At 53.9% G+C, this 25205-nt stretch overlaps 1 protein-coding gene across 3 annotated transcripts in view; it reads right to left on the bottom strand.

Moving 5' to 3' along the window:
* Window positions 1–25205, bottom strand: part of CAMK2A (calcium/calmodulin dependent protein kinase II alpha) — a 58713-nt gene that overhangs the window by 14677 nt on the left and 18831 nt on the right. For 2 of the 3 annotated variants that reach the window (XM_016118758.2, XM_016118757.2), the window contains exons 3-14: window positions 23004–23063; window positions 18146–18200; window positions 17232–17297; window positions 17048–17120; window positions 14096–14198; window positions 12736–12819; window positions 12511–12605; window positions 11392–11514; window positions 10939–11022; window positions 9400–9442; window positions 6814–6854; window positions 1202–1250 (exon numbers count right to left, since the gene is read on the bottom strand). In XM_016118758.2, the coding sequence (XP_015974244.1) occupies window positions 1202–1250; window positions 6814–6854; window positions 9400–9442; window positions 10939–11022; window positions 11392–11514; window positions 12511–12605; window positions 12736–12819; window positions 14096–14198; window positions 17048–17120; window positions 17232–17297; window positions 18146–18200; window positions 23004–23063 (876 nt within the window). Of the gene's footprint in view, window positions 1–1201; window positions 1251–2238; window positions 2272–6813; window positions 6855–9399; window positions 9443–10938; window positions 11023–11391; window positions 11515–12510; window positions 12606–12735; window positions 12820–14095; window positions 14199–17047; window positions 17121–17231; window positions 17298–18145; window positions 18201–23003; window positions 23064–25205 lie in introns of all 3 variants that reach the window. The other variant, XM_016118756.2, reaches the window with a different exon arrangement.

Below are 25205 nucleotides of genomic sequence, written 5' to 3'. Positions count from 1 at the left end.
CCCCCTTTTCCCCGCTGGGAAATGACCAGAAAGCAACGTACACAGGATGGGGCTTATCTTTCAAGGCAATCTGGCCGTCAAGCGGCAGCCATGGCACTTAACGTATCAAAACTGCCTAAAAATCTGATGCAATTGTGCAAAAATATTGACGATATAATAAAATACTCCTTTCCACATCATTGTATTCTTTTGGAGGCAAATTAAACTCCTGAAAATCTCTAAATTGGTACAGCTGTGATCTCTCCAAGTCAACAGTGCTTTTCTAGATTTTAGAGACTCTCAGGCATCTTTGACAACCCTCGAGTCTGAGAACCGCTATAGGGTTCCAGCAGGACAAGGAGGACCAGGTGCAAGAAGAACTGCAGGATGTCACCAACTCATCCAAGGGTTTGGTGTCCTCTGAGCAGAAGTCAGCACGCCATTGTCTTCTTCCAAGCTCCACACAGGGAGACCCCCAGAGCCACACCCTGGAGGTACACTGCGTGGGTTCGGATCCTGACTCCATCCTTACGAGCTGTGAGACTTGGAGCCAATTGACTCAACTACTTTATTTCCTGGGCTGTTGAACGGGGTTAATCGCAGGGCCTACCCCGTAGGGTTATTGTGATGTTCAGGCTACTACAAAGCATTTATAGTGTAGCATACAGCAAGCATCCCACAAAAGGCAGCCATTGTCCCTATTACTATCCTCACTATTTCCTCTCTTACTATCCGGTCACACTTCTCTGGGTTTTCGTTCCCTCATCCATCTTAGGGCTTCGGGGGACTGTTGGCCACCGGCTGCAGTCACCCCCACTTTTGGGGCTGCTCTCGGGCAGGGTTTCTGTACTCGTCAACTGGACTTTTCTGCTTTCATACTTTCTTTTTCTTACTATTATTACATCATATTTTAAAAATCAACTCACTTAGAAAACTTTAAAAACACTTACTTCAAAAGGAAAATGTATACCACAACGATACATATGTGACTTGATATGTTAGATTGTCTTTTTCTAACACGTAGCAAACACATAACCCCTGCCATCGAAGTCCATCTATGCACCACTAGTGTACCCGGTCTGGAAGAAGCCAAAGCGAGGCTCTCTGTGGAGGAGCAAGACACGAGGCTGGTGCTGGGGCCCTTCCGGGCCTGGGGCTGTCAGTGACGGGGGCCTGCCGGAAGCTCCGGGGGCCCAGACACCGCAGGCGAGACCGCCCCTACCTTTGGTGTCTTCGTCCTCAATGGTGGTGTTGGTGCTCTCCGAAGATTCCTGCCAGAGAGAACACGGGAGGCGGTGAGGCCGGCCCGGCCAGCGGGAGAGGTACGGCCAGCGAGGGGCCGCCCCGGCTGCCTGATGCTGCGGCCCGGATTCTGTAAGCCTCACCAGCTCTGCCATCCGGTTGCTACCCCGAAAACCCTGCCAGACCTCCAAGCCTAAGGAAGGGAAGGGCCCAGCTAAGCAGGTGGCTAGTGGAGGGTGGGGAGTGGGTGTGGATGGAGGGATGGATGCGAGGAGAACCCTGGCCTTTCTGGAAGGGCTGGGAGGGGCTCCTGGGCTCTGTCTGCTTGAGGGAGGAAAGAGGGGGTGTGGAGGAGCAGAGAGACACATGGTGGCCACAGAATGGGGGAAGGAGTACACACGTTGGCAGGAGAGGAAGAGAGAGAGAGAGAGAGAGGTCTGATATGAGAAATGCTGGGCTTTTCAGGGGAAGAAAAGCCACACGACTGAGGGCGATAACAATGGAATCAGAAGAAGAGGGACGTGGGCCTCCATACCACCACCGGAACCTCTAGACAGAAGTAGGCGCTGGTGGTTCCTCTGCCACCGGCGGGCCCTGGGTAGCCTTGCTCAAGAAGGGCCTCTACGGCACCCACCGCTTTAGCCAAACCAAACCCCCCACCCCTCGCCGCAACTGGCACAAACCAAGCCCTGAGATGAGCTCCAGAGCAGAGGGCGGGGAGAAGCGAGAAGCCAAGGGCTGGGTGTGCAGTAGGGTTCAAATCAACCTTCGCACGCAAGGGAGTTCTCAGGTCTACTGTCCGCTGCTGGTCTGGGCCGTGGAGTTGGAGGTGTCAACAGAAACACGCCAACAACACGCACACACAACACACATGTTGTCACACGAGGCACACGTACCAAGCACGCCCTGAGCACCCTCTCCCCGCCCCGGGTTCCCAGTGCAGCCTGCAGGAGGGAGGCAGGAGCGGGGGTCCGAGGCCCAGCATTTACCGGCGTTTGGGAGACGGCAGACACTCACCATTAACTGAACGCTGGAACTGGACTTTCTTTTCTGGAAAAACAAGGAGAAGAGATGGGACAGGAAAAGACACAGCGTGAAAACGGCAGGGAGCAGAGGAACGAACAACAGGGGAGGTTTGCGGGGAGGGTGGGCCTCAGGGACCTCCTGTGGTCCCCTGCCAGCATGGAGTCAGGGCGAGGAGTCGGGGCCACCGGCAACCGCTGACCTGGTGGGGCCAGCCCTCTCTCAGCCTGAAGTTCTGGGGCCTCGTGCACAGCTGCCTGGGTCTCACAATCCAACCACCGAGCTCCAGGCCAAGCCTCCCTTGGACCAGGGCTCCCTCTATGCCGAGCTCTGATGGGGAAGCCAACCCTGGGGCTCGGATGCCAGTCGCCTAAGGCCTGCAGAATCCAAAGCTCTAGAAGGACCAAAGGGCACTCAGGTCTGGGGATGAGCCCCCGTCTCTCCTCCTAGACTCCACATGCATCTCTGCTGAAAGGATCCCACTCCTTGGTCGAGTGTCATCATCACTTGGGCAACTCATGTCAAACATACATACCCAAGCCCCTCTGTAGAGGTTGGTAACTCACTCTGTGATGGGACCTGGGATCTCTGTTTTAAACAATATCTGCAAGGTATTTCAGAGCATGACCAGGTGTGGGAACCAGTCCTCTAAGTGGCCTTTGAAATCTTGCTTGCATCTGCAGCTCCCCAGTGACTGGCCTATTCAATCCCTTTATGCTGATAGAGAAACTGAGGCACAGCCAGACACAGAGCAGAGCCCAGAATTTGAGTCTTTGGTTCCTGCCATTTTGCCTTTCTAGCTTTTGGGGGATTTGTAGCTTCCCTTGTATTACTGGCTGTGACCAAGGGAAAGAGAGAGGACAAGTGTAGATTATTTTCTCCTTCTCTCAGCTCTAAGCCAGGAGTCTGCAAGACTCACATTCACAGAAGGTTGCAGGTCAAGACTGACACTTGCATTACACAGATGAGAAACTGGGGCCCAGCGGTGGGCAGTAATCTGCCCAAGGTCTCTCAGCTGACCGCTAGCAGAGCGGAGGATGGACCCCCTGATTGCAGGCTCTCTCCTCTGCCCGGGCCTCCAGGCACCCAGAGCCTAACTGCTATTCAAAGGCTCCTGCTTCCTGGACTCACTTATATCCAAGACAGCAGAGGAGGGACTTGAGATGCCCTCAGGGTAGGCCTGCCTGGCAGAGGCACTGGATAGTCTCTGAGGGTCCTTAGGTCTAATCCTCGGCTTTCTAACTCCAAGATCCAGAAGGCTCTGAGTGCCAGGAGCCTGAGACTCTGTGCTCTCCATCCACAAACACGGCAGGGGCGGCTCACTGGGCATTTCCAGTATAAATGCTCAGGCCTTGCTGCCTCTGCTCCAGGTGGGCCAGACAGTGTGACTTCCAAAGCCAGCAGCCTACAGTCAGTCTCTCCTCCCCTCTCCTCCCCTCTCCCCTCTTCCGCTCTCCCCTTAGTGTCATTCTCATTCCTGGATGGAGCCAAGCCAGGCGCAGCGTGCGTGAGAGGGACAGGCCCTCTCGGCTCAGCTATCAGCAGAAACCTGAGGAGTGGCCTGGGGGCCAGGAGGTTCCAGGCGGGACACGAGGAGGGAACACAGAGCAGAGACTGTCAGATTCGGACGCACAGTGACAGGATGGGACATGGGGGAGAGAGGTCACAACGGCACGGATGGGACACCGACAGGGGCAGTGAGTGGGGTTGAGGGGTGGGCGCGGTCAGCCCCTCTCCACAGAAGTAGAGGCCTCGGGGTGCCTGCGAGGGATGCATCGCTTCTCGGTAATAGAAAGACTCGATTTCCCTGAGTCATGAATGATGGTAATACTAATAATAACCCCACACCGACCAACTTTGAGTTTAACTTACAAAGGGCTCTCACAGAAAGGAGAGTCAGCCTTCTCAGAACTACACAGAGAAAAGCGCCGTTCTAAGATTAGCAAGGGTGGGAGAAATGGAGTACAGTCAAAATTAGCCTTGAAAAGCCCTTCAGAGCCCATGAAGCACAGGTATTGTGTCGTATCTCCAACTCCGGCCAGCCAGCTCTTCCTCCAGCGTTGGAACCAATCACCGCTTCTTCAGCTACGCCCCAAACGAACCCGCTGGCTGGTCTCTATGGCCCAAGTTGCGGGAAGAAGCCGTGTGTCCCCGCTCTGGCTGAACGTGTGTCTGTGAGAGCACACGATGACTCCACGAGGACTTCACCGCAAACCACTGCAGTTCTCCCGCTGTACGGATGGCAAAGGTGATGACCCGGGTCTCCCAGCGAGGAAACAGCGGGACCCAGACTCAAATCCATGGCTTCTTGACTTGAGGTCCAGTTTCTCTCATAGTGAAAACGTGGCTGGACCCCCCGAGGGACATATTTGCAGACTGGGTGCCCCAAATGCTGGGCAAGGCCCCTGGGTCACTCTTGTCTTTCAGCCAGACTTCCCTTTCTCCACCCCAAGGACGGGAAGGAGGCTAAGCTACAGAGAGAGGATCGGGCCAGGAAACGCTCTTGAGCTTCTCTGTTCATCCGCACCCAGGCCGCCCTGAGAAGTCACTTAGGATCTGTCCTGTGCTGTAGGAAGGAGCGGCACTTTCTTCAGCTGCGCCCACTGCAAAGCCCTGCCGTGGCCAGTGAGAGCCCACCACGCGATGTCCTCGCCCTCAGTCTCTGCCTGCTGGCCTTGCCCGGAGAAGAACCAGACTAGAGCTTCGTCCCAGGACCCGCCTGCGGGAGGCCCTGACCTCACACCAAGTGGCTCCGAGTTAGCCTCTGCCAGGGGCCACACTCAAGAGCCAAGCAGACCGGGACAGCCCTCCCTCTGTACCCTCCTCCTCCGCTGACCTGGGCCACAGCCCACCAGCGCCTGTGGCCTCTGCTCCACCTCCCCAAATACGATTTTCCTCAGGGAGCCCAGCACCCCAGTGTCTACGCACTAGGGCCAGACATTGCCCCAGCTGCTCTACACCAGGCTAACCCCACATTGCACATCCCCCCATTACCCTTTAAAATGGGGAAGGGGATCTACTCATGGATGACCAAAAACAGCAGGTGAGCCAAAACTCAATTTTGAATTCCATTATAGGATTTGGGACATGTGTGTGCATGTTAACTTTAGAAATTAAGTTAGCTTTAGATCCGTGGATTACCAAATATTTCCTTGTACAAACTTTGTTTTCAAGAGAAATCTTACCCAAAAGTCCAATATATAAAACAGAAAAGATAACACTGACCGGTAGGTACCTCATGCGCATGTGCCTTGCACAGTCCTACGCTCTCAACATACATGACCTTGGCTTTTCCTCACAAACTGCCTTGTGAAGTGGGAACACCTTTACCCCCATTTCTTGAAGGAAGAAACACAGGCCCAGGGGATTCTAATAACCAGCCGAAGTCTGCGGCTGCTAAGCCCGCCCAGGGTGTCTTAACCACGGGGCTGGCTGTTCCTGGAGCTGTTCTGATTGAAGCGAGCGTGAGAAGCCCAGAGCTTTTCTGCTTGATCCCCACTCACCCTGCTGTCAGAACCTTTGGGTTCCAAGGAATTCACTTTGAAAACCACTGACTTTGGCTGATAACCAAATAATTATGGATTCCAGCATGAGAAGGGAAAATGATTATATAGAGCTTTGTTGCTTTTTTTTCTTGCTTGTCTGTTTTTAAAGTGAAATCCTGGCCTTGACACCCAGCCCCGATCTTCTCCCATGTAACCCCCCAAAAGACCAAAGCCAGCGGCCTGAGACGGTAAATGCCACTACAAACCAAGCCATGAAGCCACCAGCCCACCTGTGTTTGGACAGTGGCCCACATCTTCCAATGTCCTGGGCACAGCCCAGCCCTGGGGCCCTGGCCAGACAGGGCTCTGAGCCCAGAGAAAGGCAGGATCTCAAGAGAGGAGAACCCACAAGGCGAGCCAGTGGCAGGGAGAAGGGGGCTGCAGAAAGTGGGGACCAGGCCCCAGAGAGCAGAGGGAGAAGAGAGAGGAGGGGAGGAGGGGTCAGCGTGGTGTGGAGGGAAGTAGCTCGGGCATTGGGCATGGGGCTGGGAGCAAAGGGCAGGCCTGGTTCGGGAGGAGGAGGGGATACTTGGCACTGATCCGGCAGGCTTTGGTAGGAAGGGGGAACCTCTGGACCCCAAAGCCGAGAGGAATGGCTGTCCATCTTCCACAGGCTTTGTGGGTTGGACAGGGGTGTACTTAGGGCAGGGGCCCATTCCAGCCAGCCCACACTCACTAAAGGGGAAGTCAGCCCTCAGGATCATCTCTGTCCCACCCTGGTACCGTCTTGCCCACCGGTCCTCCAGCCCCAGAGAACCCGAGAAGCCGCCTACAGATCTGCCCCTTTTCCCGCGCCCACCCAAAGCCCAGACCACCTGCCTCTCTCACCCACTTTCAATTTCCCCGCCCCCTGCCTCGCCTGCTTCCACTAGTCCTGGCGAGAAGGCGGGCACCGAAGCCCAGGTCTCCGGGTCTGGGGCCGGCGGGCTGCAGGAGTGGCCGCGTCTGCCCCAGCCCTGAAAGTCAGGCCCGCTGGGCCACACGCTGCCGGAGGCCGGCCCTGGTGGGCCCCCAGGGGGCTTACCTTCACACCATCGTTCTTCTTGTTTCCTCCACTCTTCCCTCCTACAGAGGAGAGAAAGTAGAGGGTTACCAACACCAAGCAGGGCACCAGGGCCCACAGGGCAAGGAAGAGCAGCATCCACGGGCAGCCGCACGGTGGGGATCCGGCTCAGCGATCTGGGGACACCGCCACCTCTCCTCCTCCCCCCGCCAGAGCCGGACTGCCGGCAGCCCACGAGGTGGCCTGGGCTCCCCAGTGCTCAGCGATCTCCAGTGGGTCGAGGGACGTGTCCAGTGTGTCCTAGGACCGTGGGGTTGCTGTTTCAGCCTGGGGATTCCCTCTGGATCCTGGTCACCACCCGTGCTGGTGGTAGCCAACCCGGAGGCCCAGCTGCCCGGCCCAGGGCTGGACACTCCCTCCCAAACAGGGCCGCTCTAATTTTAGCCCCATGCTGCTGTGGAGGTCATGTGTCAGCCCTGCCTACTCACTCTGGACAGCTGCGAGCCGAGTTTTGCCAGTGACAAGAAGCAGATGCCCCTCTCTGGGGCTCACCCACCCCTGCCAGAGCACCCATTCCCAGGAGCAGCCTTCCCACCCTCAAACTGTGGAGCCCCAGGCTGGGGCTGGCTGAGTTCCTGGTGGCCAGAAAAAGCAGAGTGACAGCTCTCAGGGAGGCCCCACCTCTGTCATTCCCCTTTCTCTCCCCCCCTTACCTCCTGGCCACAGCCCATGGAAAGGGAAGGCATCAGCCAGGAAGTGGCATGAGTGCGTAGCCCCGCCCAGCCTGGCACCCAGGTGCCCAGATCTCAAGCAAACGCTTTTAGTTAAACGAGACAGGGTATCTATAAAGTGCTTAGCATAGCACTTGACCTCTATGCGATAGATGCTCAGTAAATGGCAGCCACTACCAGTCCTCCTCCTGGTGGCCTGGAGAGGGTGAGCCGAAGACGAGGGGCGGTACAGGACATTGTAGCTCCTGAGGCTCTGAAGAACAGGGCTCACGGCCGGTCCAACCTCCCAGTCACCCTCCCGTTTCCAATGACCCCTTCCTGGCTCTTGCCCAAAGTTTCCCTCTTGCAAAGCACGTGTCGGGGTAGGCACCTCTGGATCCGAAGCCAAAGGAGGGCTGTCCATCCTCCACAGGCTGTGTGGGATGGACTAGGATATATAATAGGTTGCAGGGGTGGGAATACTTGCCCCTCAAGCCTCAAGGGGACCCCTCTCAGCTCCAGCCCACTATTGTAGGACTGTGGGTCCCGTGAGGCCACATAATCTGATTTTCAAAAGAAGACAGAAATCGGCGCTTTTTCATACAATCTCATGATGTTTAACTGCTGGAAACTCTTTTCAAAAAAAGCTTTTAAAACATCGCCGTCCCCCACCCCCACCCCAAGCACATCTAGAGACTGGAACTGACCCATGGGCACCATTTTGGAAGTTTCGGACTAAGTTCTCCAGGGGCACTTCAGTTGTTAAAAAAAGACTCTGACTATCTGGGTGGCTCATGTTTCAGTGTAAGGAGCTGCGGGATCCTTGTCTGGGGAGAGAGCGGGAAGGCAGTTCAAGGTGGTGGCGAAAGCCCAGATCTGAAGTCGCAGGGTTTTCCCACCCTGGCTCTCGTTCTCCCAGCTGGTTAGATGGGCAGGCGGACCCTCTCAGACAAGCCAGGGCCGTAGCTTCCCAGAGCCGACTTCTTGCTGCGGAGCCGGCTCCACGTCCACAGCAGCCCTCTCTGGCTGGCACCAAGCCCAGGCAGAGGGCCCCTCGGGTGAGTTTTGCTATATCTGCTCAGCTGCCCTGTCCGGGCTCCCCAGAGAGGAGCCTCTGGGAGCGCTGGCCCCAGCACTGTCCAGCGTGCCAGGGGACCTTCTTGCTAAGCCCTGACACTAATTCCTTCCCCTTCCCTCTTCGGGGCCACCTGCCACAAGTCATTGGGCACTCCCTGCCCTAACCAGCCTGGCTTTGGCCAAGGCCAAAAACTCCTGCCCTGGACTCTCTGGCAACCCACCCTGGTTAAGGGTAATGACATCGGATTTGGTCAAACCTGAGCTGAACACAGGCTCTGCCTCCCCTGGCTGTGAGACCTGGGGCATGTCAGAGTTCACCTCCCTGAGCTTCAGTTTCCTCCTTTCAGAAACAGAGATGGCAATGGCCTCCACTGCCTTGTCACAGGGTCACCTGAGCGAACACACAGGAACTGCTTAGTGCAGGGGTCCAGTGATGGTGGGGAACAGGAATACTGCTACTCCCCGGGCCTGGCTCAGTCCCTCTTGGGCCTGTACTCCAACATTCAAAAGGTCTTTCCCTCTGGCTGGCACAGCCTGAGAACCCCAGTACTGCTGTGAGATTGGGGAGACAAACTAACATTTCCTAGTGGGCCCTTGGCTTGATGACCTTTGACCTTTTCCTGTCCTGGATGAAGGTTTGCATCAGGTGAGCTAAGTCCTCCAGTTATGGGGTCCTACCTGGATATCCTCAGGTCAGGGAAATTAGGGAGAGCCTCCACTCTCCCTAATTTCCCTGACCTGAGGATATCCAGGTAGCTGACATGGCCATGTCCCCATCTCCTGCAGGATGTATGTGGGACTTTGAGGTCCTGTCACCTACCAGAGAAGTTCCTGGTGGCTAACATCGTGGTGAGGATGGCTCCCTGCAACAGATAAGAGGAAGGGGTGCGGGAGAGAAGGAGGTGAGGCAGGGAGAAGAGAGAGAGAGAAACGAGAGGGGAGAGGGGATGGACAGGCGGGTGCTCCATTCAGGCGCAAAGCCGAAGCCTTCTGCGCCTTCATTTGTCCCCAACCCCACAGCCCTGAGACAAATCCCCACCTCTCTGGAGAAATCAGGGTGAGCTAGACCTTAGCTGGCGCTGCTCCGGGGACAGGGCCATCCTAGGAGCAGATATTAATAGGTTCCACTTGCACGGCCAGAGCTGGTGATGGGCTCAGGGACACCTGTCGGTGGGGGCTCCTAAAGGCCAAGGAAGTTTCCTGCCTGGGCAAGGACAGTAGGCCCGGCACCCTTGGGTCCCTCCCCTGTCCACTCTTTACCCAGGGCGGTCAGCGCCTCACCCAGTACCAGTTCATCCTTCTGTGATCCCTGGGCTTGGAACCCTGAGGGTTAATATGGAAAAACTCTCTTCTGTCAAGAGAGGGCTGAGGACGATGGCCTTTTTGGTTCTGACACTCTGATCTGAACACTCTCTGAGTCTGACAGTTTGTAATTTTAAGAATACCTTATTCTGACATTTTGAGACTTCTTCTATGACAGCTCCCACTGGGGGCTGGAGGTGAGACTCAGTTTTATTGACATCATGTTGGCTTCTACCCCCTTGGCTCATGTTCCCATTCTGAGCCACCAAGCTGTCACTGGTGAGGAGGTTCCCAATGAGCTGGGGACTCAGCATCTGTCACTCAGCATACTGATGGCTTCTGTGTTCTGACCAGCTGGGGACTCCTTGGTCACTCTTTGTACTTGGTCATGGGGTCCCCAGAAAGATCTAGGTAAGGAGCTATCAGGTTCCTAAGAACACATAGGACCTGCAGAGAGGCTAGCAGCTCAGGGTCACCTGGGTCCCGCTGTAGCTTCGTCAGGGCCACGACCCCTGTCCAAGTCTCCCGGCCATTTCTCTCCAGGGTTTAGGCAGCTGGGGCTTCACTTCCATCATGGCCTCTTGCCCAGTCCCATGTCATCTCCAAAACCTCTCTCCAGCCACACTGAAACACTGCAGTCCCCCTAAGTGGTCAAGGTCATCCTTCCAAACTTCTGCACAAGCTTTTCTCCGTTTGGAACATCTGCGCACTCTGACTCTACACTGCTAAAGCCTGCTTATCCTTTGAGGTCTCAGCTTAAATGCCACTTGCCCAGGAAAGCATCCTTGGTCTTCCCAGACCTGATTCGTAGCCCTGCTGTGTATGCTTACAGCCTCGGGGCAGGAAGTCTCAGCACTCATCACTGTCCCATAATGTCCCCTTACATGTCTGTCCTCTCTACTGCTCACTGCCCCACCCCCTACCAGACAACAAGTGTTCAACAAATGCTTGTTGACTCAGTGAAGGAAAGAATTAGTGAGTGGGTCTCGTGGCCGCTGTGGAGACCTAGGCCAGGCTACTCCCACGTCCGGGGGCATGGAGGGCGAGGACCTGTTACCTTCAGTTTTCTTCTGGCATTGAACTTCTTCAGGCAGTCCACGGTCTCCTGTCTGTGCATGCAGGAGGCCACAGTGGAGCGGTGCTGGAGGAAGTGGGAGAGAGGTCTGTGAGTAGAAGGTAGGCCAAACCACGGGCCCCTGAGCAGGGCGTCATGGATATGGTTGGCATCTTGGGGGAACAATGCTTTGTTCTAGGGGATGTTGTAAACATTTCAGGTGCTTAGCATCCTGGGCACCAGACATGCAATGCTGGTAGCATCCCCAGTCCTGAGGCCCACCTCCCGTTTCTACTTTCCCTCTGAGAACCACAGCAGGGTCAGTATCTCTGGGATTAAGCCTTCTTATGCCTAGGTCGGGCCTGAGAGGGCAGGGACAGGGACAGGATTCTGTGAAGGCCTTAACCCTGAGGTCTGGAGGGGTTCCTAGGAAGGGGCTTGCTGAGGAAAGCTCACCGAGATCCAGGGGTGCTTGAGGGCCTCAGCGGCCGTGATGCGTTTGGACGGGTTGATGGTCAGCATCTTATTGATCAGATCCTTGGCTTCCGGAGTGACGGTGTCCCACTCTGGTGATGGGAACTGAAAGGGGCAGAGGGGCCAGGTTTGCCCAGCCTACCCCAGGCCACCCCTGCGATCCCCCAGCCCCTGACTGGCAGGGGATCAGGCAGGGGTCCTACTGCCCATCCACTCGGGCATCCACAACCAGGAAGAGTTGGGGCAGGGTCTCCTGACCTCAGGAAAAACCAGAACGATGGCCAGAGGGAAGGGGGCCTTCCTCTGCTATTCTGAGGCTGTGCCTTATCTGGAGAGCAGCCGACCAGTGGTTATAGCCCAGACTTCAGAATCGGAAGGCTGGGTTCAAGTCCTAGGTCAGCTTCCTGGACTGTGTGACCTTGGGTGAGTCACATAACCCTCAAACTGTTCCTAGAGGTGTTATAAAGATTAAATATGATATAAAACACATGACACATAGCTCAATAGAAGTTAGCCATGTAGAAAAGCAGTATATCTTGGTAGTTAGAAACATGGGTGCTAGAGCCAGACCACCTACGTTCAAATCGCAGCTCTACCATTTCTTAATTTTGTGATCTGGGCAGTTAAATTTAATCTCTCTGTACCTCAGCTTCCCCATCTATAAAACAGAAATAATAACAGTATCTACGTCATAGATTGGTGTAAAAATTAACTGTAGTCATACATGGAAAGCATTTAGAAGAATGCTATATAAGTGTTAGCTATTAATTGTGTGTGTATGTATAGAAGTGGAGCCTGCTCCCCCACCTCTCATCCCACTTTTTGCTGCTACTTCTGCCCTCTGGGTCCCCATGGCCTAAACCCCATCACTTAGCATCCCCAATCATTAGGCACAGCCAGCTCATCGCCTGGCCCCAGTCAGGCCTCAAGTTCTGCTTGCCATTCACCCCCTGCCCCCATGACTAGAGAGCGGCAGGGACACTAAATGGGCTGGGAGGGCGGGAGGAGGATGCCCTCGTGTCCCAGCCTCGCTGGGCGCTGGCTTTTACTGGGAGAGGCCCGGGGGATGGCACGGAGGCTGGAGAGAAGAGAGACACTCACATCATAGGCGCCGGCTTTGATCTGCTGGTACAGCCGGTGCTGGTCCTCGTCCCAGAATGGGGGATACCCAACTAGCAGGATGTACAGGATGACCCCTGCGGAGAGCACCAGGGGAGACTTCGGCCCCTTGTGGGGAGCAATGGTGGGGGCGGGGTGATGGGAAAGGAGAGAGGGCACCAGAGGTGCAGCAGCCAGGGGGGCATAGGGGCCTTTGGATAGACTCACCACAGGCCCACAGGTCTACAGGCTTCCCATACGGGTCCTTCCGCAGCACTTCTGGGGAGAGGTATCCAGGTGTCCCTGCGAACCCTGCTCCCCAGACACACAGACAGGCAGACACACACACACAGAGGGTGGCACGTAAGTAACAAGGAGCAAGATCCTGCTGGAAGAAGGATAAGGGTTGCCCTGGAGACGGCCAAACACCCTCTGCCCCCAGAGCCGGCCCTGGCAAGCCAGCAACGCCTCTAGACCAGGATGGATAAGTAAATAGTACACTTGTCACCACCCCCGCTCCAGAGCATTTGGCAGAAGTCATTGATCAATCCCAGAGCCCTTCCACGGGGTCCTGACTCAGCATCATAAACTTCTAGCACAATCCTCCCAGCAGCTACTACCAATCAATGGCTGGTGGCACTCGAGATGACATGTCCTTGCCATGTCAGCTCCGAGCTGACTGAACCCTTGCCCACTCCCCCGTTTCTTCTAGGAGCTGGTCTTAGGATGGCAGGAGACCTATCCCTGGCTCTGGCTTCGCCCTAAGTCCTTCTAGGCCTCAGGATCCTCATCTGCCAAATGAGGGATTAGAGATTTCATGTTAAACACCTCCCAGCATTGTTGGGAGGATCAATGAAAATAATGGACACTCAAAAACACCTTAGCGAGTAATCACAAGAAGAGTTCCTGTTCATCGATTATGTGTGCTGAGCGGGGATGAGCACTTTCTGCTCCTGATCCCCTTTAAGCCTCACACATCCCTGAGAAACATCCTATTATTATCCCCATTTGACAGATGAGAATCTGAAGGCTCGGAGGTGAAACGACGCCCAGTCACACACCTCCTAAGTAGCAGAGGCAGCATGTGAACCCAGAGCTCGGTCTCTGAACCACTGATGAGTACTGCCCACTAAAAAGCATCCTTAGATAGTTGAAAGGACTCAATCAGGCCAAAATCCCAGAGCGTACTGGGTCATCTACCCCTTTTACTCTCCCTTGGCCTTTTCCAGGTTTCTTAGCCTCTGTTCCTCATCCATAAAATCGGGATAGCAATCTTCAGCACCCAGCAGCCGAGGGAACTCGTGGAAGCCTCTAGCCAACAGTGATGGTGTATGCACACGTGAAGAAGCCATGTATGGTTTTAATTGTTTTAATGATAACCTGTCCCTGCACCTGGCCCCCAGGGAGATGAGCGACACCCACGGACCCAGCGGCTGGGTGGGGAGGAACCTCTCTGCTCCCTGAGCCCTGGCTGGTGTAATACCATCTCCAACCTGCCCCTATCCGGGTAGAGGAGAAGATTTCTAGAGGCCAGCGTGTCAGCACAAGGCTAGCCCCCAACACCTCCGCCACCCTCTGCCCCACTCACCGAACCATGCCTGCTGCTCCCCCTCCACCTCTATGGCCAGGCCAAAGTCTGCCAGCTTCACTGCAGCGCCCTTGAGCTTGGAGGCCAGCAGCAGATTCTCCGGCTTCCCAGGACCAGAAAGAAGAAGGAAGAGCGGGGAGGAAAGGACCAGAGGATAGTGAGCAAATTCAGAACCTCCCCTCCAGGGGCCTGGGCTTATAAGTGGAAGAGCTGGACAATCCAGAGGTGCCCTGTTCCCACCTCCAGCTCCAACCACAGGACCCTGAGCTTCAGTCCCCAGAGAGGGGACGACCCCCTGCAAGTCCTCTGTCTTCTGCAACAGGAAGACCCTTCTTCCACCAGCCATTCCCTTCTTTCCCTCCCCGCAGATTCGGGGACTGAGGGCAGGTGGAGTGGGGGGACAGCCATCACCACAATAAGGAAGAAGAAGCAATATTTACTGTGTCCCTACTATGTGCTCGCCACTAGGCTAAGGGTTTGGGATATATCACCTCATTTATCATCTCCACAACTCTACAAGTGGGTATTATTATCCCCATTCTCTAAGGTGGCTTTCTTATAGCCCCTGAAATGGTCACGCTTAGTCCCGCCACAGGGCCTTTGCACTTCCTGTCCTCCTTCGTTAATTTACTCTTCCTCTGGCTCCTTCTCTTTACCTGGTTCTCACCTTCTCCCTCCAAGAAGCTCTCCATGCCTGCTCTATATAAGGAGAAGTCCTTAGGTATCCTTTATCTTAGCTCCTTGTTTTTACCTTCATAGATCTCATCCCAACTTTTAATGTTTCCCCCCATCTATGTGCTTCTTCATTATCTCTCAGCCCTGTAGAATGTTTCTAATCTGGTCTGTCTACCACTGTATCACCAGCACCTAAGACAGTGGGTCATATATAGCAGGCACTTACTAAGTATTTATCATATGTAGAAAGAGGAAGAAACTGAGGCTCAGAGAGTTAAGTGACTAGACAAAGAGCTGGTAACAGATAGGGCCAGAATTGAGGCAAAGTCTGGCTTCTGAGCCATGCTCTTAACCACTCTAGGCTGAGCAACAGGGGGCCTCAGACATGCCACCTGGCCTCTGGGGCTTGGAAGATGCTGTCTTGTGCTGGGTCTGGAGGACGGGAAGTGCCTCTCCACAGGGCAGAGGGGAGTTAAGAGTATGGACTCCCCAGTGAGACAGCCCAAGCTTCCGATCCGTGCTGCCGCCTCTACATTGTGGAATTTGGATAAATTATTTCATCTCTCTGAGCTTCAGTTTCCTCCCAGAAAAATGGGGATAATGCCTACTCCATGGGGTGGCAGACAGATTAATTGCAATAATCCATGTAAAGCATTTCAAGTAACCTACAGCAAGTGCCTGGAGCATCGACACTCATATTTTCTGCTCGGGAAGGAGGTGGGGCCCTAGTTTGACTTCCTCTGACCCCCTTCCCCACTGGGACTTCCAAGGGGGTCCCACATCTGACCTTTCACCTCCTAAACAAATATAGCTCATTAAGGCCTCTTTTGTCCTCTGGGGACTGTGTTCCCAACATGTTCCGGGTCTCAGTAGCCGTCCTGCCCTGATTTGATAAATGTGCCCCTAATTATTCTATCCAGAGTGGCCTAAATTTGTGCTGCCTCTCCTCCCCCCTCCTCCAGTGCAGGGGCTGTAGCTATAATGGGAACAAACCCTCCGGGAGAGCCGACCTGCTGTCTGGCCAGAGACCTTCTTGCCTGCAGGTCTAGACTGAGCTACAGAGAGCTCACATGGGCTCAGATGAGGAGCCACAGACTGCTCGTGACAGTCAGAGGTGGGCAGGGGTTCTGGTCAGAGCATTTCACCCCAAAGAGGGCCCTGGACCCACTGGAGGGTACCCAGGGAGGGTGAGGAGGGTCTGAAAGTACTATCTTAGGTGAGAATGGAGGAAAAGAGCCTGCAGAAAACTTAAAAGCTACCACGAAGTCAGCCAAGTGCCTCCAGGACTTCTCTGAGCTAGAGGCTTAGTCTGTGTGTCCCCAAAGGATAGAACTGGGCTCATGGGAAAACCCCACAGCAAAGAAGATTGAAGGGGCATTTCCCAGTGGTTCAGGGGGTTACCCTGCAAGAAGTGAGTTCATAGTCACTGAAGACCAAAAAGCAGAGGTTTGATGCACACCCGGCAGTGACCTAGAAGGGGCTACTGCAGAAGCAGGCTTTTTTGACACCAGACCAGGGCCTGGGATCTGGGATCAGATGCCAGGGTTCTAGTGTTAGCTCAGACACGGTCGAGCTGCATGTTCTAGGGCAAATCCCTCAGACTCTTTAGGCCTTAGTTTCCTGCTCTACAAAAGAGGGTGATGTTATGAACTACCAGCCGCTGAGGCCATGAGGCCCAGAAGAGGAAAGCCATGAAGTTTGTGATGACTGGGCAAGGCCGTGCGGCTGGCACCAACCCTAGGCTCCACGTCTGCTTGCCCTATTCCTCTCCTTCTTCAGGTGGGAAGAGGGAGAACTCCAAGGGCCCCGAGGCCTGTTTTTCTTCTCTCCCTGCCCCCCACCTGCCAGAGACTCAGAAACAAGAATAACAGTGTGCCTATGTACCAGGCACTATGCTATCCTTTGACATCCTCATCAACCTGTGCAGAGGTTGCCATGGCGACCCCACAGTAAAGAAGCTGCCACCGTGCAGCTAGAAAGTGGCCCAGCTGCGTCTTGGACTCCACCATAGCCAGTCTTGGCAGTCTAACTGCATCTCACCTCACCCGGCACAAAGCACGTGGGCTGGGAGTTGGGAGGCCTGGGTCCCGAGCCCAGATGCTCAATCTCCCTGTGCCTAGTTTCCTTATCTGAACAGTGGGAGAAATATTCCCTACGCAGCTCGACGAGGGGAGGTGAAAGGGATTCCCGTAATGCCCCTGGCTCCACTGGTGGAGGGAAGGGCAGGGGCAGAGGGGCAGGCTCCCTGGTGAGCCGTACCGCGGGCTGGTCGCTCACCTTAAGGTCCCGGTGCACCACCCCCATCTGGTGGCAGTGCAGCACGGCCTCCAGGATCTGCTGGATACAGTGACTGGGGAGAGAAAGGAAGTGGTCACTGTGTGAGGATGGGCCTTCCCTGGGAAGCTGGCAGGAGAGAGGCCCTGCCCCTGGGCACCATGGCCAGGCCACACCTGAAACTCACCTGGCATCGGCCTCGCTGTAATACTCCCGGGCCACAATGTCCTCAAACAGCTCCCCACCGGTGACCCTGGGGAGACAGGCACCACCGAGTCACTTTTCTACAGAGGCCCCAGGAGTCACCTTTTTTGGAGGAGTCTCCAGGAAGCTAAGAGTGGGGCTCAGGGACCTCAGGACCTCAGCCCCAAAGGGAGGGGCCCCATGGCTCACAGGGGTACCCACTGCTAAGTCCTCTTCCTGGTTTCCAATGTCATCCTTCCACTAGGTTCTCCCCCCTCCATCCCAGCCCTTCTCCCCCCCGCCGGCCCAGGCTGGAGTTAAGACGTGGGGGGCGGGACCCTCAGAACACATCACTAAGATTCGTTAGACTCCTGGAAGCCCAAAGGCTGGGTTTTGTTTTGTTTTGTTTTTTAATAGACTTTCTTTTTTGGAGTAGCTTAGGTTCACAGCAAAATTGAACAGAAGGCACAGAGATTTCCCACATGCCCCTTGCCCAGTGCACATGCATCATCACCCCATTATCGACATCTTAAGGGCTGTCCTTTCCGATGAGACCGGTGCCGTCACCGAGCTTCTCTGCCAAAACCGGAGCCACCGAGGCCTATCTTTTCATTACTGTTTTTCATTCAATCATCTGGCTTTAAAAACTTTAAAATTATTCTAAAAGGAAACTTTATCTCACCAGCGGCCACAAATAGAAACTAAACTAAATAGACGAAGACTGCGTGTTGGCATTTCAGGAACATTACTCTGCTTGGGTGGCAAGCCTACCACGTCTGGGAGACTCTCCCTCACAAGAGGGAGTTCAGCCCAGCCTGGGGGCATTTGGGATCCCTCAGGGCAAGTGGTCCAGTGAGGTCATCCCTGCTCAGGCTGCCTCAATACCCACTGTGTGTTCCAGGGAGGGCCCAAACTCACAGGTCGAAGATCAGGTAATGGTGTCCCTCCTCAGAGATGCTGTCGTGGAGCCGGACTGTGGGAGGGGCCGAGGCAGCCAGTTACACCAGGACATACTGCTCCCCACCACACCCTCTTTCTCAACCCCCAAGAGCCAACATTGCAAGTTCTCATACAGTCAACTGAGCACAAGTTAGGTGCCAGGTGCTTTGACAAATGCAGGTGAGCAGAGCCTCACAGACTTCAAGCATTGCCAAAAGAGGACTGGGCTTAAAGACCCTCATTTTGGTCAAAGTTTGATCTCCTCCACTCTCCAACCCTCAGTTTCCTTGCTGGGCAGGCTAGCATCATGCAATGAGCCTGTGGCTCAGATCTCTGCCCCTTGCTAGCTGTGTGACTTTGGGCAGGTTACTACACCTTTCTGAGCCTCTCTTTCCTTGTTTGGACCATGAGAATGAGACTCCTGGACTTGCAGGAAGCACACAATCGGAGCTCACTCAGTACTGGCCCTGAAGGAACGTCCCCGCTCTGCTTCCAGGTCCGGGGAGATAATAAAGCCAGAAGAGGTGGCAGTGACAGCAGTCCCAGAGTTCTGGTATGCTGAGAAACTGTCATCTCTTCATACCTCATTCACCAAGAACAGAAGCAAGGCTCCCAGGGGCCCAGAGCTCCCAAAATTATCTCCCGAGCTTCTGAACGGAAGGGCCTGAGGCCCGGAGCTGACTCCGGGCCTGCAACCTGCAAGCCAAGGGCAAGTTCTCCCAGGACAGGTTCACATTGTCCCCTGCGCCACAACCTAAAAATGTCCACAGAGGGGAGTGTGGGCCTGGAGGATTATGATGCATCGCACAATAGGAAGTTACACAGCTGTGAAAATAATGCGGCAGTTATATGTCCACTGGTTGGGAATCATCTCTAAATTATGCTGTTTGGTGAAAAAGCAAAATGCAAAACAGTGCGTATAGTCCTTCTGAAAATGATCTATTTAAGCTTGTATATGTTATAAGTCTCTCTGGAAAGATACAGAGATGTGGGCATTAGGGGTGCCTTGGGAAGGGGAATTGGGGGAGCAGGGGTTGTGGGTAGGTGAGACTTACTTTTCATTGGGAACCCTAATGCTTTGGGAATTCTTACCATGTGTATGCATCTCTGACTCAATACTGAGTCCCCTAAATTGCTTATGGGTCTCATATCTGCACATAAAGTTTGGAGAAGCAGGCATCGAATACCCCGGAATGGGTGCCCAATACAGGAGAGGGGAGATGGGGGCCAGCAATGGTAGAGGAAGGGGAAATACATTTAAATAATTTTTTTTTAATTTTTAAATGATGATATATATTTATAAATAACGACTGTAAGGCTAAACAGCAGATTTCCTAAGAGTGCATACAATATAATCACACTTTCATTTTTTTTATCAACATTATAAAATATTCAACACACAATCAAGTGAACACCTTTGTGCCTAACACCTGGGTTCTCCCCGTCAATGTTTTCTCATACTTCCCTGACTATATTTCTATCCACTCTTCCAACCATTTATCAATTTTCATTTTTTAATGTGTTTCAAAGCAGATACAGGTTTAATTTTCAAAAAGTATATGTGTATTAAACCTGGTATCCTGTATTTTTTTGTGTGCAGAATCTGGTAACCCTATATCAGGGCCCTAACCAGACCCCCTTTAGTAAGTTGGTGCAGGCATCCTTCAGCTGCTGGGAAGGTTAGCTGCTCACAGAACATAGCTACCCGCCTTTTCTGGAGAAGCGCTCACTGCTGATAGAGCCACCTTGCCCACCAGGCTACCTGCGACCTTCGGTCAATGGCTGACAGACGTGGGGAGGCAGGGTCAATGCAAAGGATCAGTCTCCATGCCTTAAAGAGGGACAACTCCCAGATAGGATTTATGCTCCAGAGGCCTCCCTGCAACCTGAGATCATGTCAAAATTAAACTTGACCCAAGGCCACATTCCTTCTCCTTCTCCACCCTGCTCCTCCCTTACAGGTCTCCACTAGGAGCACAAATATCCGAATCCCTGCCTCAGGCTCTGCTTTTAGGTAAGAAGTATAGGTGTACTTGAGAAGACACAAAATCAAATTTCAGATGGAAGCACGTATTATAAAATGTTAACGCTAGATGCTGAGGTTATAGGATGCACTTTAAAAATCTTTTGTCTTCTCATTTATCTACAATAAACTTGCATCATTAGTGTATCAAGATGAAGTTTGAAAAAAAAGACCCTTTTCTCTTCCCACCTTCCTTCAGGTAGACTCTTGGCCAGGGGCTCCTTTCCGTCTACTCTGCCCCAGCGGGCATGTTGAGTTTTTAATTTCCCTTTCCTGAGAGTAAGAAGCTCTAAGAAGCCAAGTTGTAGCCAGAACCATCTCAGAAAAGGCTTTTAGACCTGGTCAACAACCATTTGTGGGAGCTCTAAAGGTACTTGGATCCCAGGTCCACCCTCCGACCAGGAGCCTCAGCCCCTTTAGAGAAGGTGCTCAGGGTTCAGGAAAACAAACAGAATTGGGATGGGGTTTTTCTCTAGAGTTGACTCTAGCTCAGATGGTGCCTTTGTACTGATTGTAAAAGGTTGCCCCTCTGGGTAGCCAGGCGAGGGGGACAGAGGCTAAATTCCAGCCCTCATCTGCAGGAGGATATTGAAGGCAGCTTTCATCCCTGAGAGGTGTCCGAATCACAGCCAGGAGCGCAAGAAACAGGACTTCTTCTTTCCCTGCTGTTTTCACATACGAAATATCCCTTCCTATCGTCAGTGGAGGCCTCCCTGAGGAAAAACTCAGCCCGGAGCCCAAGAGGAAAGGCAGGATGCAAGGGCCTTGGGCTATGTAATGATCCCACCCACGGTGGAGAGACTGGCATGTCTGTGCCTATTGAATTATGCTGTCATGTTTTTGACTTTTAAAAATATTGTCATAGAACAAAAAAAAAAAAAATCTGTAACCTAGTTTTCATTTACGTAGCTGGACTCATGAATTTTTGACATCCCTGTCCTATTTTTAAGAGGTATTATTTTTTTCTTAAAAGCTGAATGGTGGTATTGTTCCCCTATCCACATATCCTATGACAACACACTCCTGATGTCCACTTGGGAAGCTAAATAGAATGACTGAGAACTTGAGCTCTAGAGTCGGACTTGTTGGGTTCACCACACAACAACACCTCTTACAAGCTGTGTAACTTTGGGCACATTCCCTAACCTCTCTGAGCCTCCTCTCCTAGCAGCCAGCTCCTACCACTGGCTTGCTGCAGGGGGTTCATGCAATCACACTCCTAAAGCACTTGGCATAGTGCCTGGAACCTGGAAGAACTTAATAAATAAAGACATTGTTATCTTCGTCATCAACCAAGGTTACTTCCCTTCCCTATTGCGAATCACCTGCTAAACTCTCAGGTCGTCCCCTGCTCCCTGGGGTAGCTTTCCGGGGTCTGCCTCATCAGCAGGTGGTAGTGGTACAGAGAGCTTTTGTCTGTCATCCTTGGAGCCCATAACTTACTGCTCCCCATTATAGCAGGGAAGGAAAGGGAGAAGGGGCGCAAATGGGAGGAGGCAGTGTTGACCTGAGACAGCTGCAATTGTGCATACACACACACACACACACACACACACTCACACTCACACACACCTCACTATCTCCCTTCTCTGGAGTTGACAGCCTTTACAAGAACCATGGGATTCTGTAGTCAGAGATCAGTCACAAAGCTCTCAATCATACGGTAGGGGAATTGGGGGCCCAGAGAGGGCAGGAGCCATCCAGGGCCACACAGTAAGGCCATAAGCAGATCAGAGACCAACCAAGGGTGCTCCCCCCACCTCCCACAGCTGAGCTGCGCTGCTGCCCCTTGTCTCATTCGGGCTCTGGAGCCTCTGCTGCTGTTTGTGCATCTCGGCTCCCCTTCCCAGGCACAGGGAAAGGGAGGCGCCTTCTGGGTATAAATAGCAGATGGAGATGCTTCTCTCCAGCAGGAGAGTTAACCCTTGGGGTCCTGGGGACAGAGAGATGCTTCCCTGGGAGGGAGGAGGTGTGGTAGGTGTCAGCATTGCAGTATTCCTTAGAGGGCACATAGACCTTGCTCCTCAAAGTGTGGTCTGTGAACCAGCAGCCTTGGCATCACCTCAGACCATGCTAGATACCCAAAATCTTGGGCCCCTCCCAGACTTGCTGAGCCAGAATCTACCTGTTAACAAGAGGCCCAGGTGGTCCAGATCGGCCTCTCCTTGTGAAGATGGGGGAAATGGATCAGAGAGGGCGGTGCTCCAACCCAAGGTCACACAGCCATTCTCTGACAGAACTATATCTAGAATCTGTACTTCTTCCCCCCATGACTCATAATCCTGACAGGCAGGGGCACAGCCCTCCAACTGTGCAGGGGAGGGAGGAAGGGAGGTCAGGCCTGCCCTGGTCTCAGCCTCTCCGTACACCCTGCACTCAGTCTGCCTCTGAGGGGCAGGCCCGCGCAGGTATGAGCAGGTGGGCATGACCACGGTGTCAGGCTGACTCAGTATCGGGGTGGGTTAGGGGAGTGGGTTAGGGGAGTGGGCTGCACTGGCCAAGGCCAAGCTTGGCCTAATTTAGTCTCTCTCAGAGCTTTGGGAGTTTTCCTAAAACGGCTTTTCCGAAGGAGGCTGCGGCAGTGCAGGCTGCGAGGAAGGTCCCCTTCCTTCCCTTCCCCTCAACCAAGGTGGTCTCAGAGGAATGCGGAAACCATCAAAGACACCCCCTTTTCCCATCTCCATTGCTGCCAGCCCCAGAGAAGACAGCAGCTGCCTCCCCCATCCGCCACCTAGCAGCAAACACTCACCAGAACAGGCAGGGGAGTAGGGCCCAGTCCCACCCCGCGCCCCTCACTCGCCCCCTAGAACTCACCAATGTTGGGGTGCTTCAGCAGGCGGCAGATGCGGGCTTCACGCTCCAGCTTCTGATGATCTGAAACACAGATGCCCAGGTGAGTCCCAGGTGAGGGAGGAACCTCCGCCCACTCCTTGCCTCCCTTCTGTAGCCTCTTATGATCTCCACCTCCCAGGGCAGCTGCTGGGTGCTGGAAAAGGTCGCCTCTGGGTTCTCTAGGCAGGCACTGGGGTACAGTGGAAGAAGCAAAGGCTGGGGTTGCAATGACTCAGAAGGCCCTTCTCTTCTCTGGGCCTCAGTTTTCAGGGCTCTCAAATGAAGAGCACCCCCGAACCCCTTCTTGTATAAGAACCAAATTCCTTGCAGCCTGGAATGCATCCCCCCCACCCCCATATACCGTTCACCCCACCTTAGGATCCTACTGGCCCTCCCCAGCCCCACGCCCTCCCCACTCCACTCCAGCGGACTGAAGTGCTGAATTTCACTTCTCCAGGCGCACCTTGTTCAGCCCGCTCGCTCTGGGCCCTTTGCACATGTGGTCCCCTCAGCTTGGAACACTCCCTGTCAACCTCCCACTGGTCTTTCACTGGCCATCACTCACTCCTACCCATCCTACAGGTCACCCTCTCCTGGCAGCCCGTCCGGACTGCCAGGCCGGCAGAGGCTGCTTCTCTGTGCACTCGGAGCTGGACAGCAGTCCCACTCCGTCTCATGGATATCTCTATCCTTGAGGGCAGGGACTTGGTCTCTGTCGTACCCCTGGCAGCTACCCAAACACCCGGCACATAGTAGGTGCTCAAGAAATAACTGAATGAAAGAACAGAACGATTGAATGAAAGAACCCTGCTAAGGGAGTGGTTCTCTGCAGAAGAGCTGTATTAATTCGCAGAAGCTACCTCCCTTGCAGAAGACAGAGAGCCCCAAAGAATCTGTAGGGTAGCGCTCCCAAGTGACTTACCCAGGGCTCTCACACCTGACTTCCAGGACTTTTGTCCAAATCCACACAGTTCTCCCCACCCGCCTGGGAGAGAGGCTGGTTCAGGAGCTGCCGCCTTTGTTGTCTGATTCTGCAGCTACTGGAAATAGTCATACCTGTGACCCCATTCAGTCCTCTCAACCACCCCGGCTGTGAGCGTCACTGTCCCCATTTTACAGATGAGGAAAGTGCAGCCTGGAAGCCTAGGCCTCATCAGTGGCAAAGTTGGGGCTGAAAATGCCTTTCTCAATTCCCTTTTTGGCACTAGTCTCACAATTCGCTACTTAATGCTTTAATTTAAAACACAAAACAGGTAAAACAGGAACCATTAACAAACACAGAATATTTACTATGTGCTAGGCACCGTGCAGAGCACTTGCGTGCATTTTGCATTTTGAGCCCTCGGCAACCCTTTGAGGAAGGTGTAATTACTATTCCGGCTTTACAGAGGAGGAAACAGGTTCAGAGAGGTTAAATACCTGGCCCGAAGTCACACCCAGGGTGAGCAGAGGGGCCGTGCTTTGTCCCCAGGCAGTCGGACTTCAGGGGTGAGTTTTAAAACCCTATGCGCTGACAAATTGCCCTCACCTCTACCTGGCCCCAATTCCCAAATGGGAAAATCAAGTCCCACAGGAGGAAACTCACACAGACACTCAGAGGCAGGGCCAAGACTCGAACCCTGTTCTCCCTATGTCCACTCCAGAGCAGGCCGGCATCAGGGAGGGTGATGAGGAAGGAGAAAGTCCCAGCCCTTTGTCCCCTGGCAGAGACAGCTTCCCTTTCCCCCACCCTCTCCAACAGAACAATCTCTGGCCATCCTCCCAGGACTGTAGAAGCCTAGATCAATACTGGAGTTGGCTCTCCCATCAGCAAAGCAATTAAATCCAATCAAGTTTTCGTAGAATGTAAGCTCAACTCCCCAGCTGAAGCCCTGCTGTAGGCCAAGGGAAGGGAGATGGACCCAGGGGAATCCCCCTCACTCCCCTTTCCTCTCTTGCTCCTTCCATGTCCTTTAGGGTGGGGAAGGCCAAATCTGGGGCAAAAGAGGGGGGTCTGCGTCCACAGCTGGTCAAGGGCCCTCAGTGAGCTAAGGAAGACTGGACCCTCCCCATGCTCCATACCGTGCCTCCCACCCCCATCCTCAGCAAGTCAAAGTTGGGCCTCCTGGGCCAGGCTACACATTGGCGGGGGCGAGGGACCAAATCCAGAATATCCTGATGTTTTCTCCACATGAGGTTGCTCAG

The sequence above is a fragment of the Rousettus aegyptiacus genome, unplaced genomic scaffold (assembly GCF_014176215.1).
Source record: "Rousettus aegyptiacus isolate mRouAeg1 unplaced genomic scaffold, mRouAeg1.p scaffold_m13_p_7, whole genome shotgun sequence".
NCBI classification, from domain to species: domain Eukaryota; kingdom Metazoa; phylum Chordata; class Mammalia; order Chiroptera; family Pteropodidae; genus Rousettus; species Rousettus aegyptiacus.
Note: the sequence above shows the minus strand (reverse complement) of the source record. Positions and strands in the feature narration are given on the sequence as shown.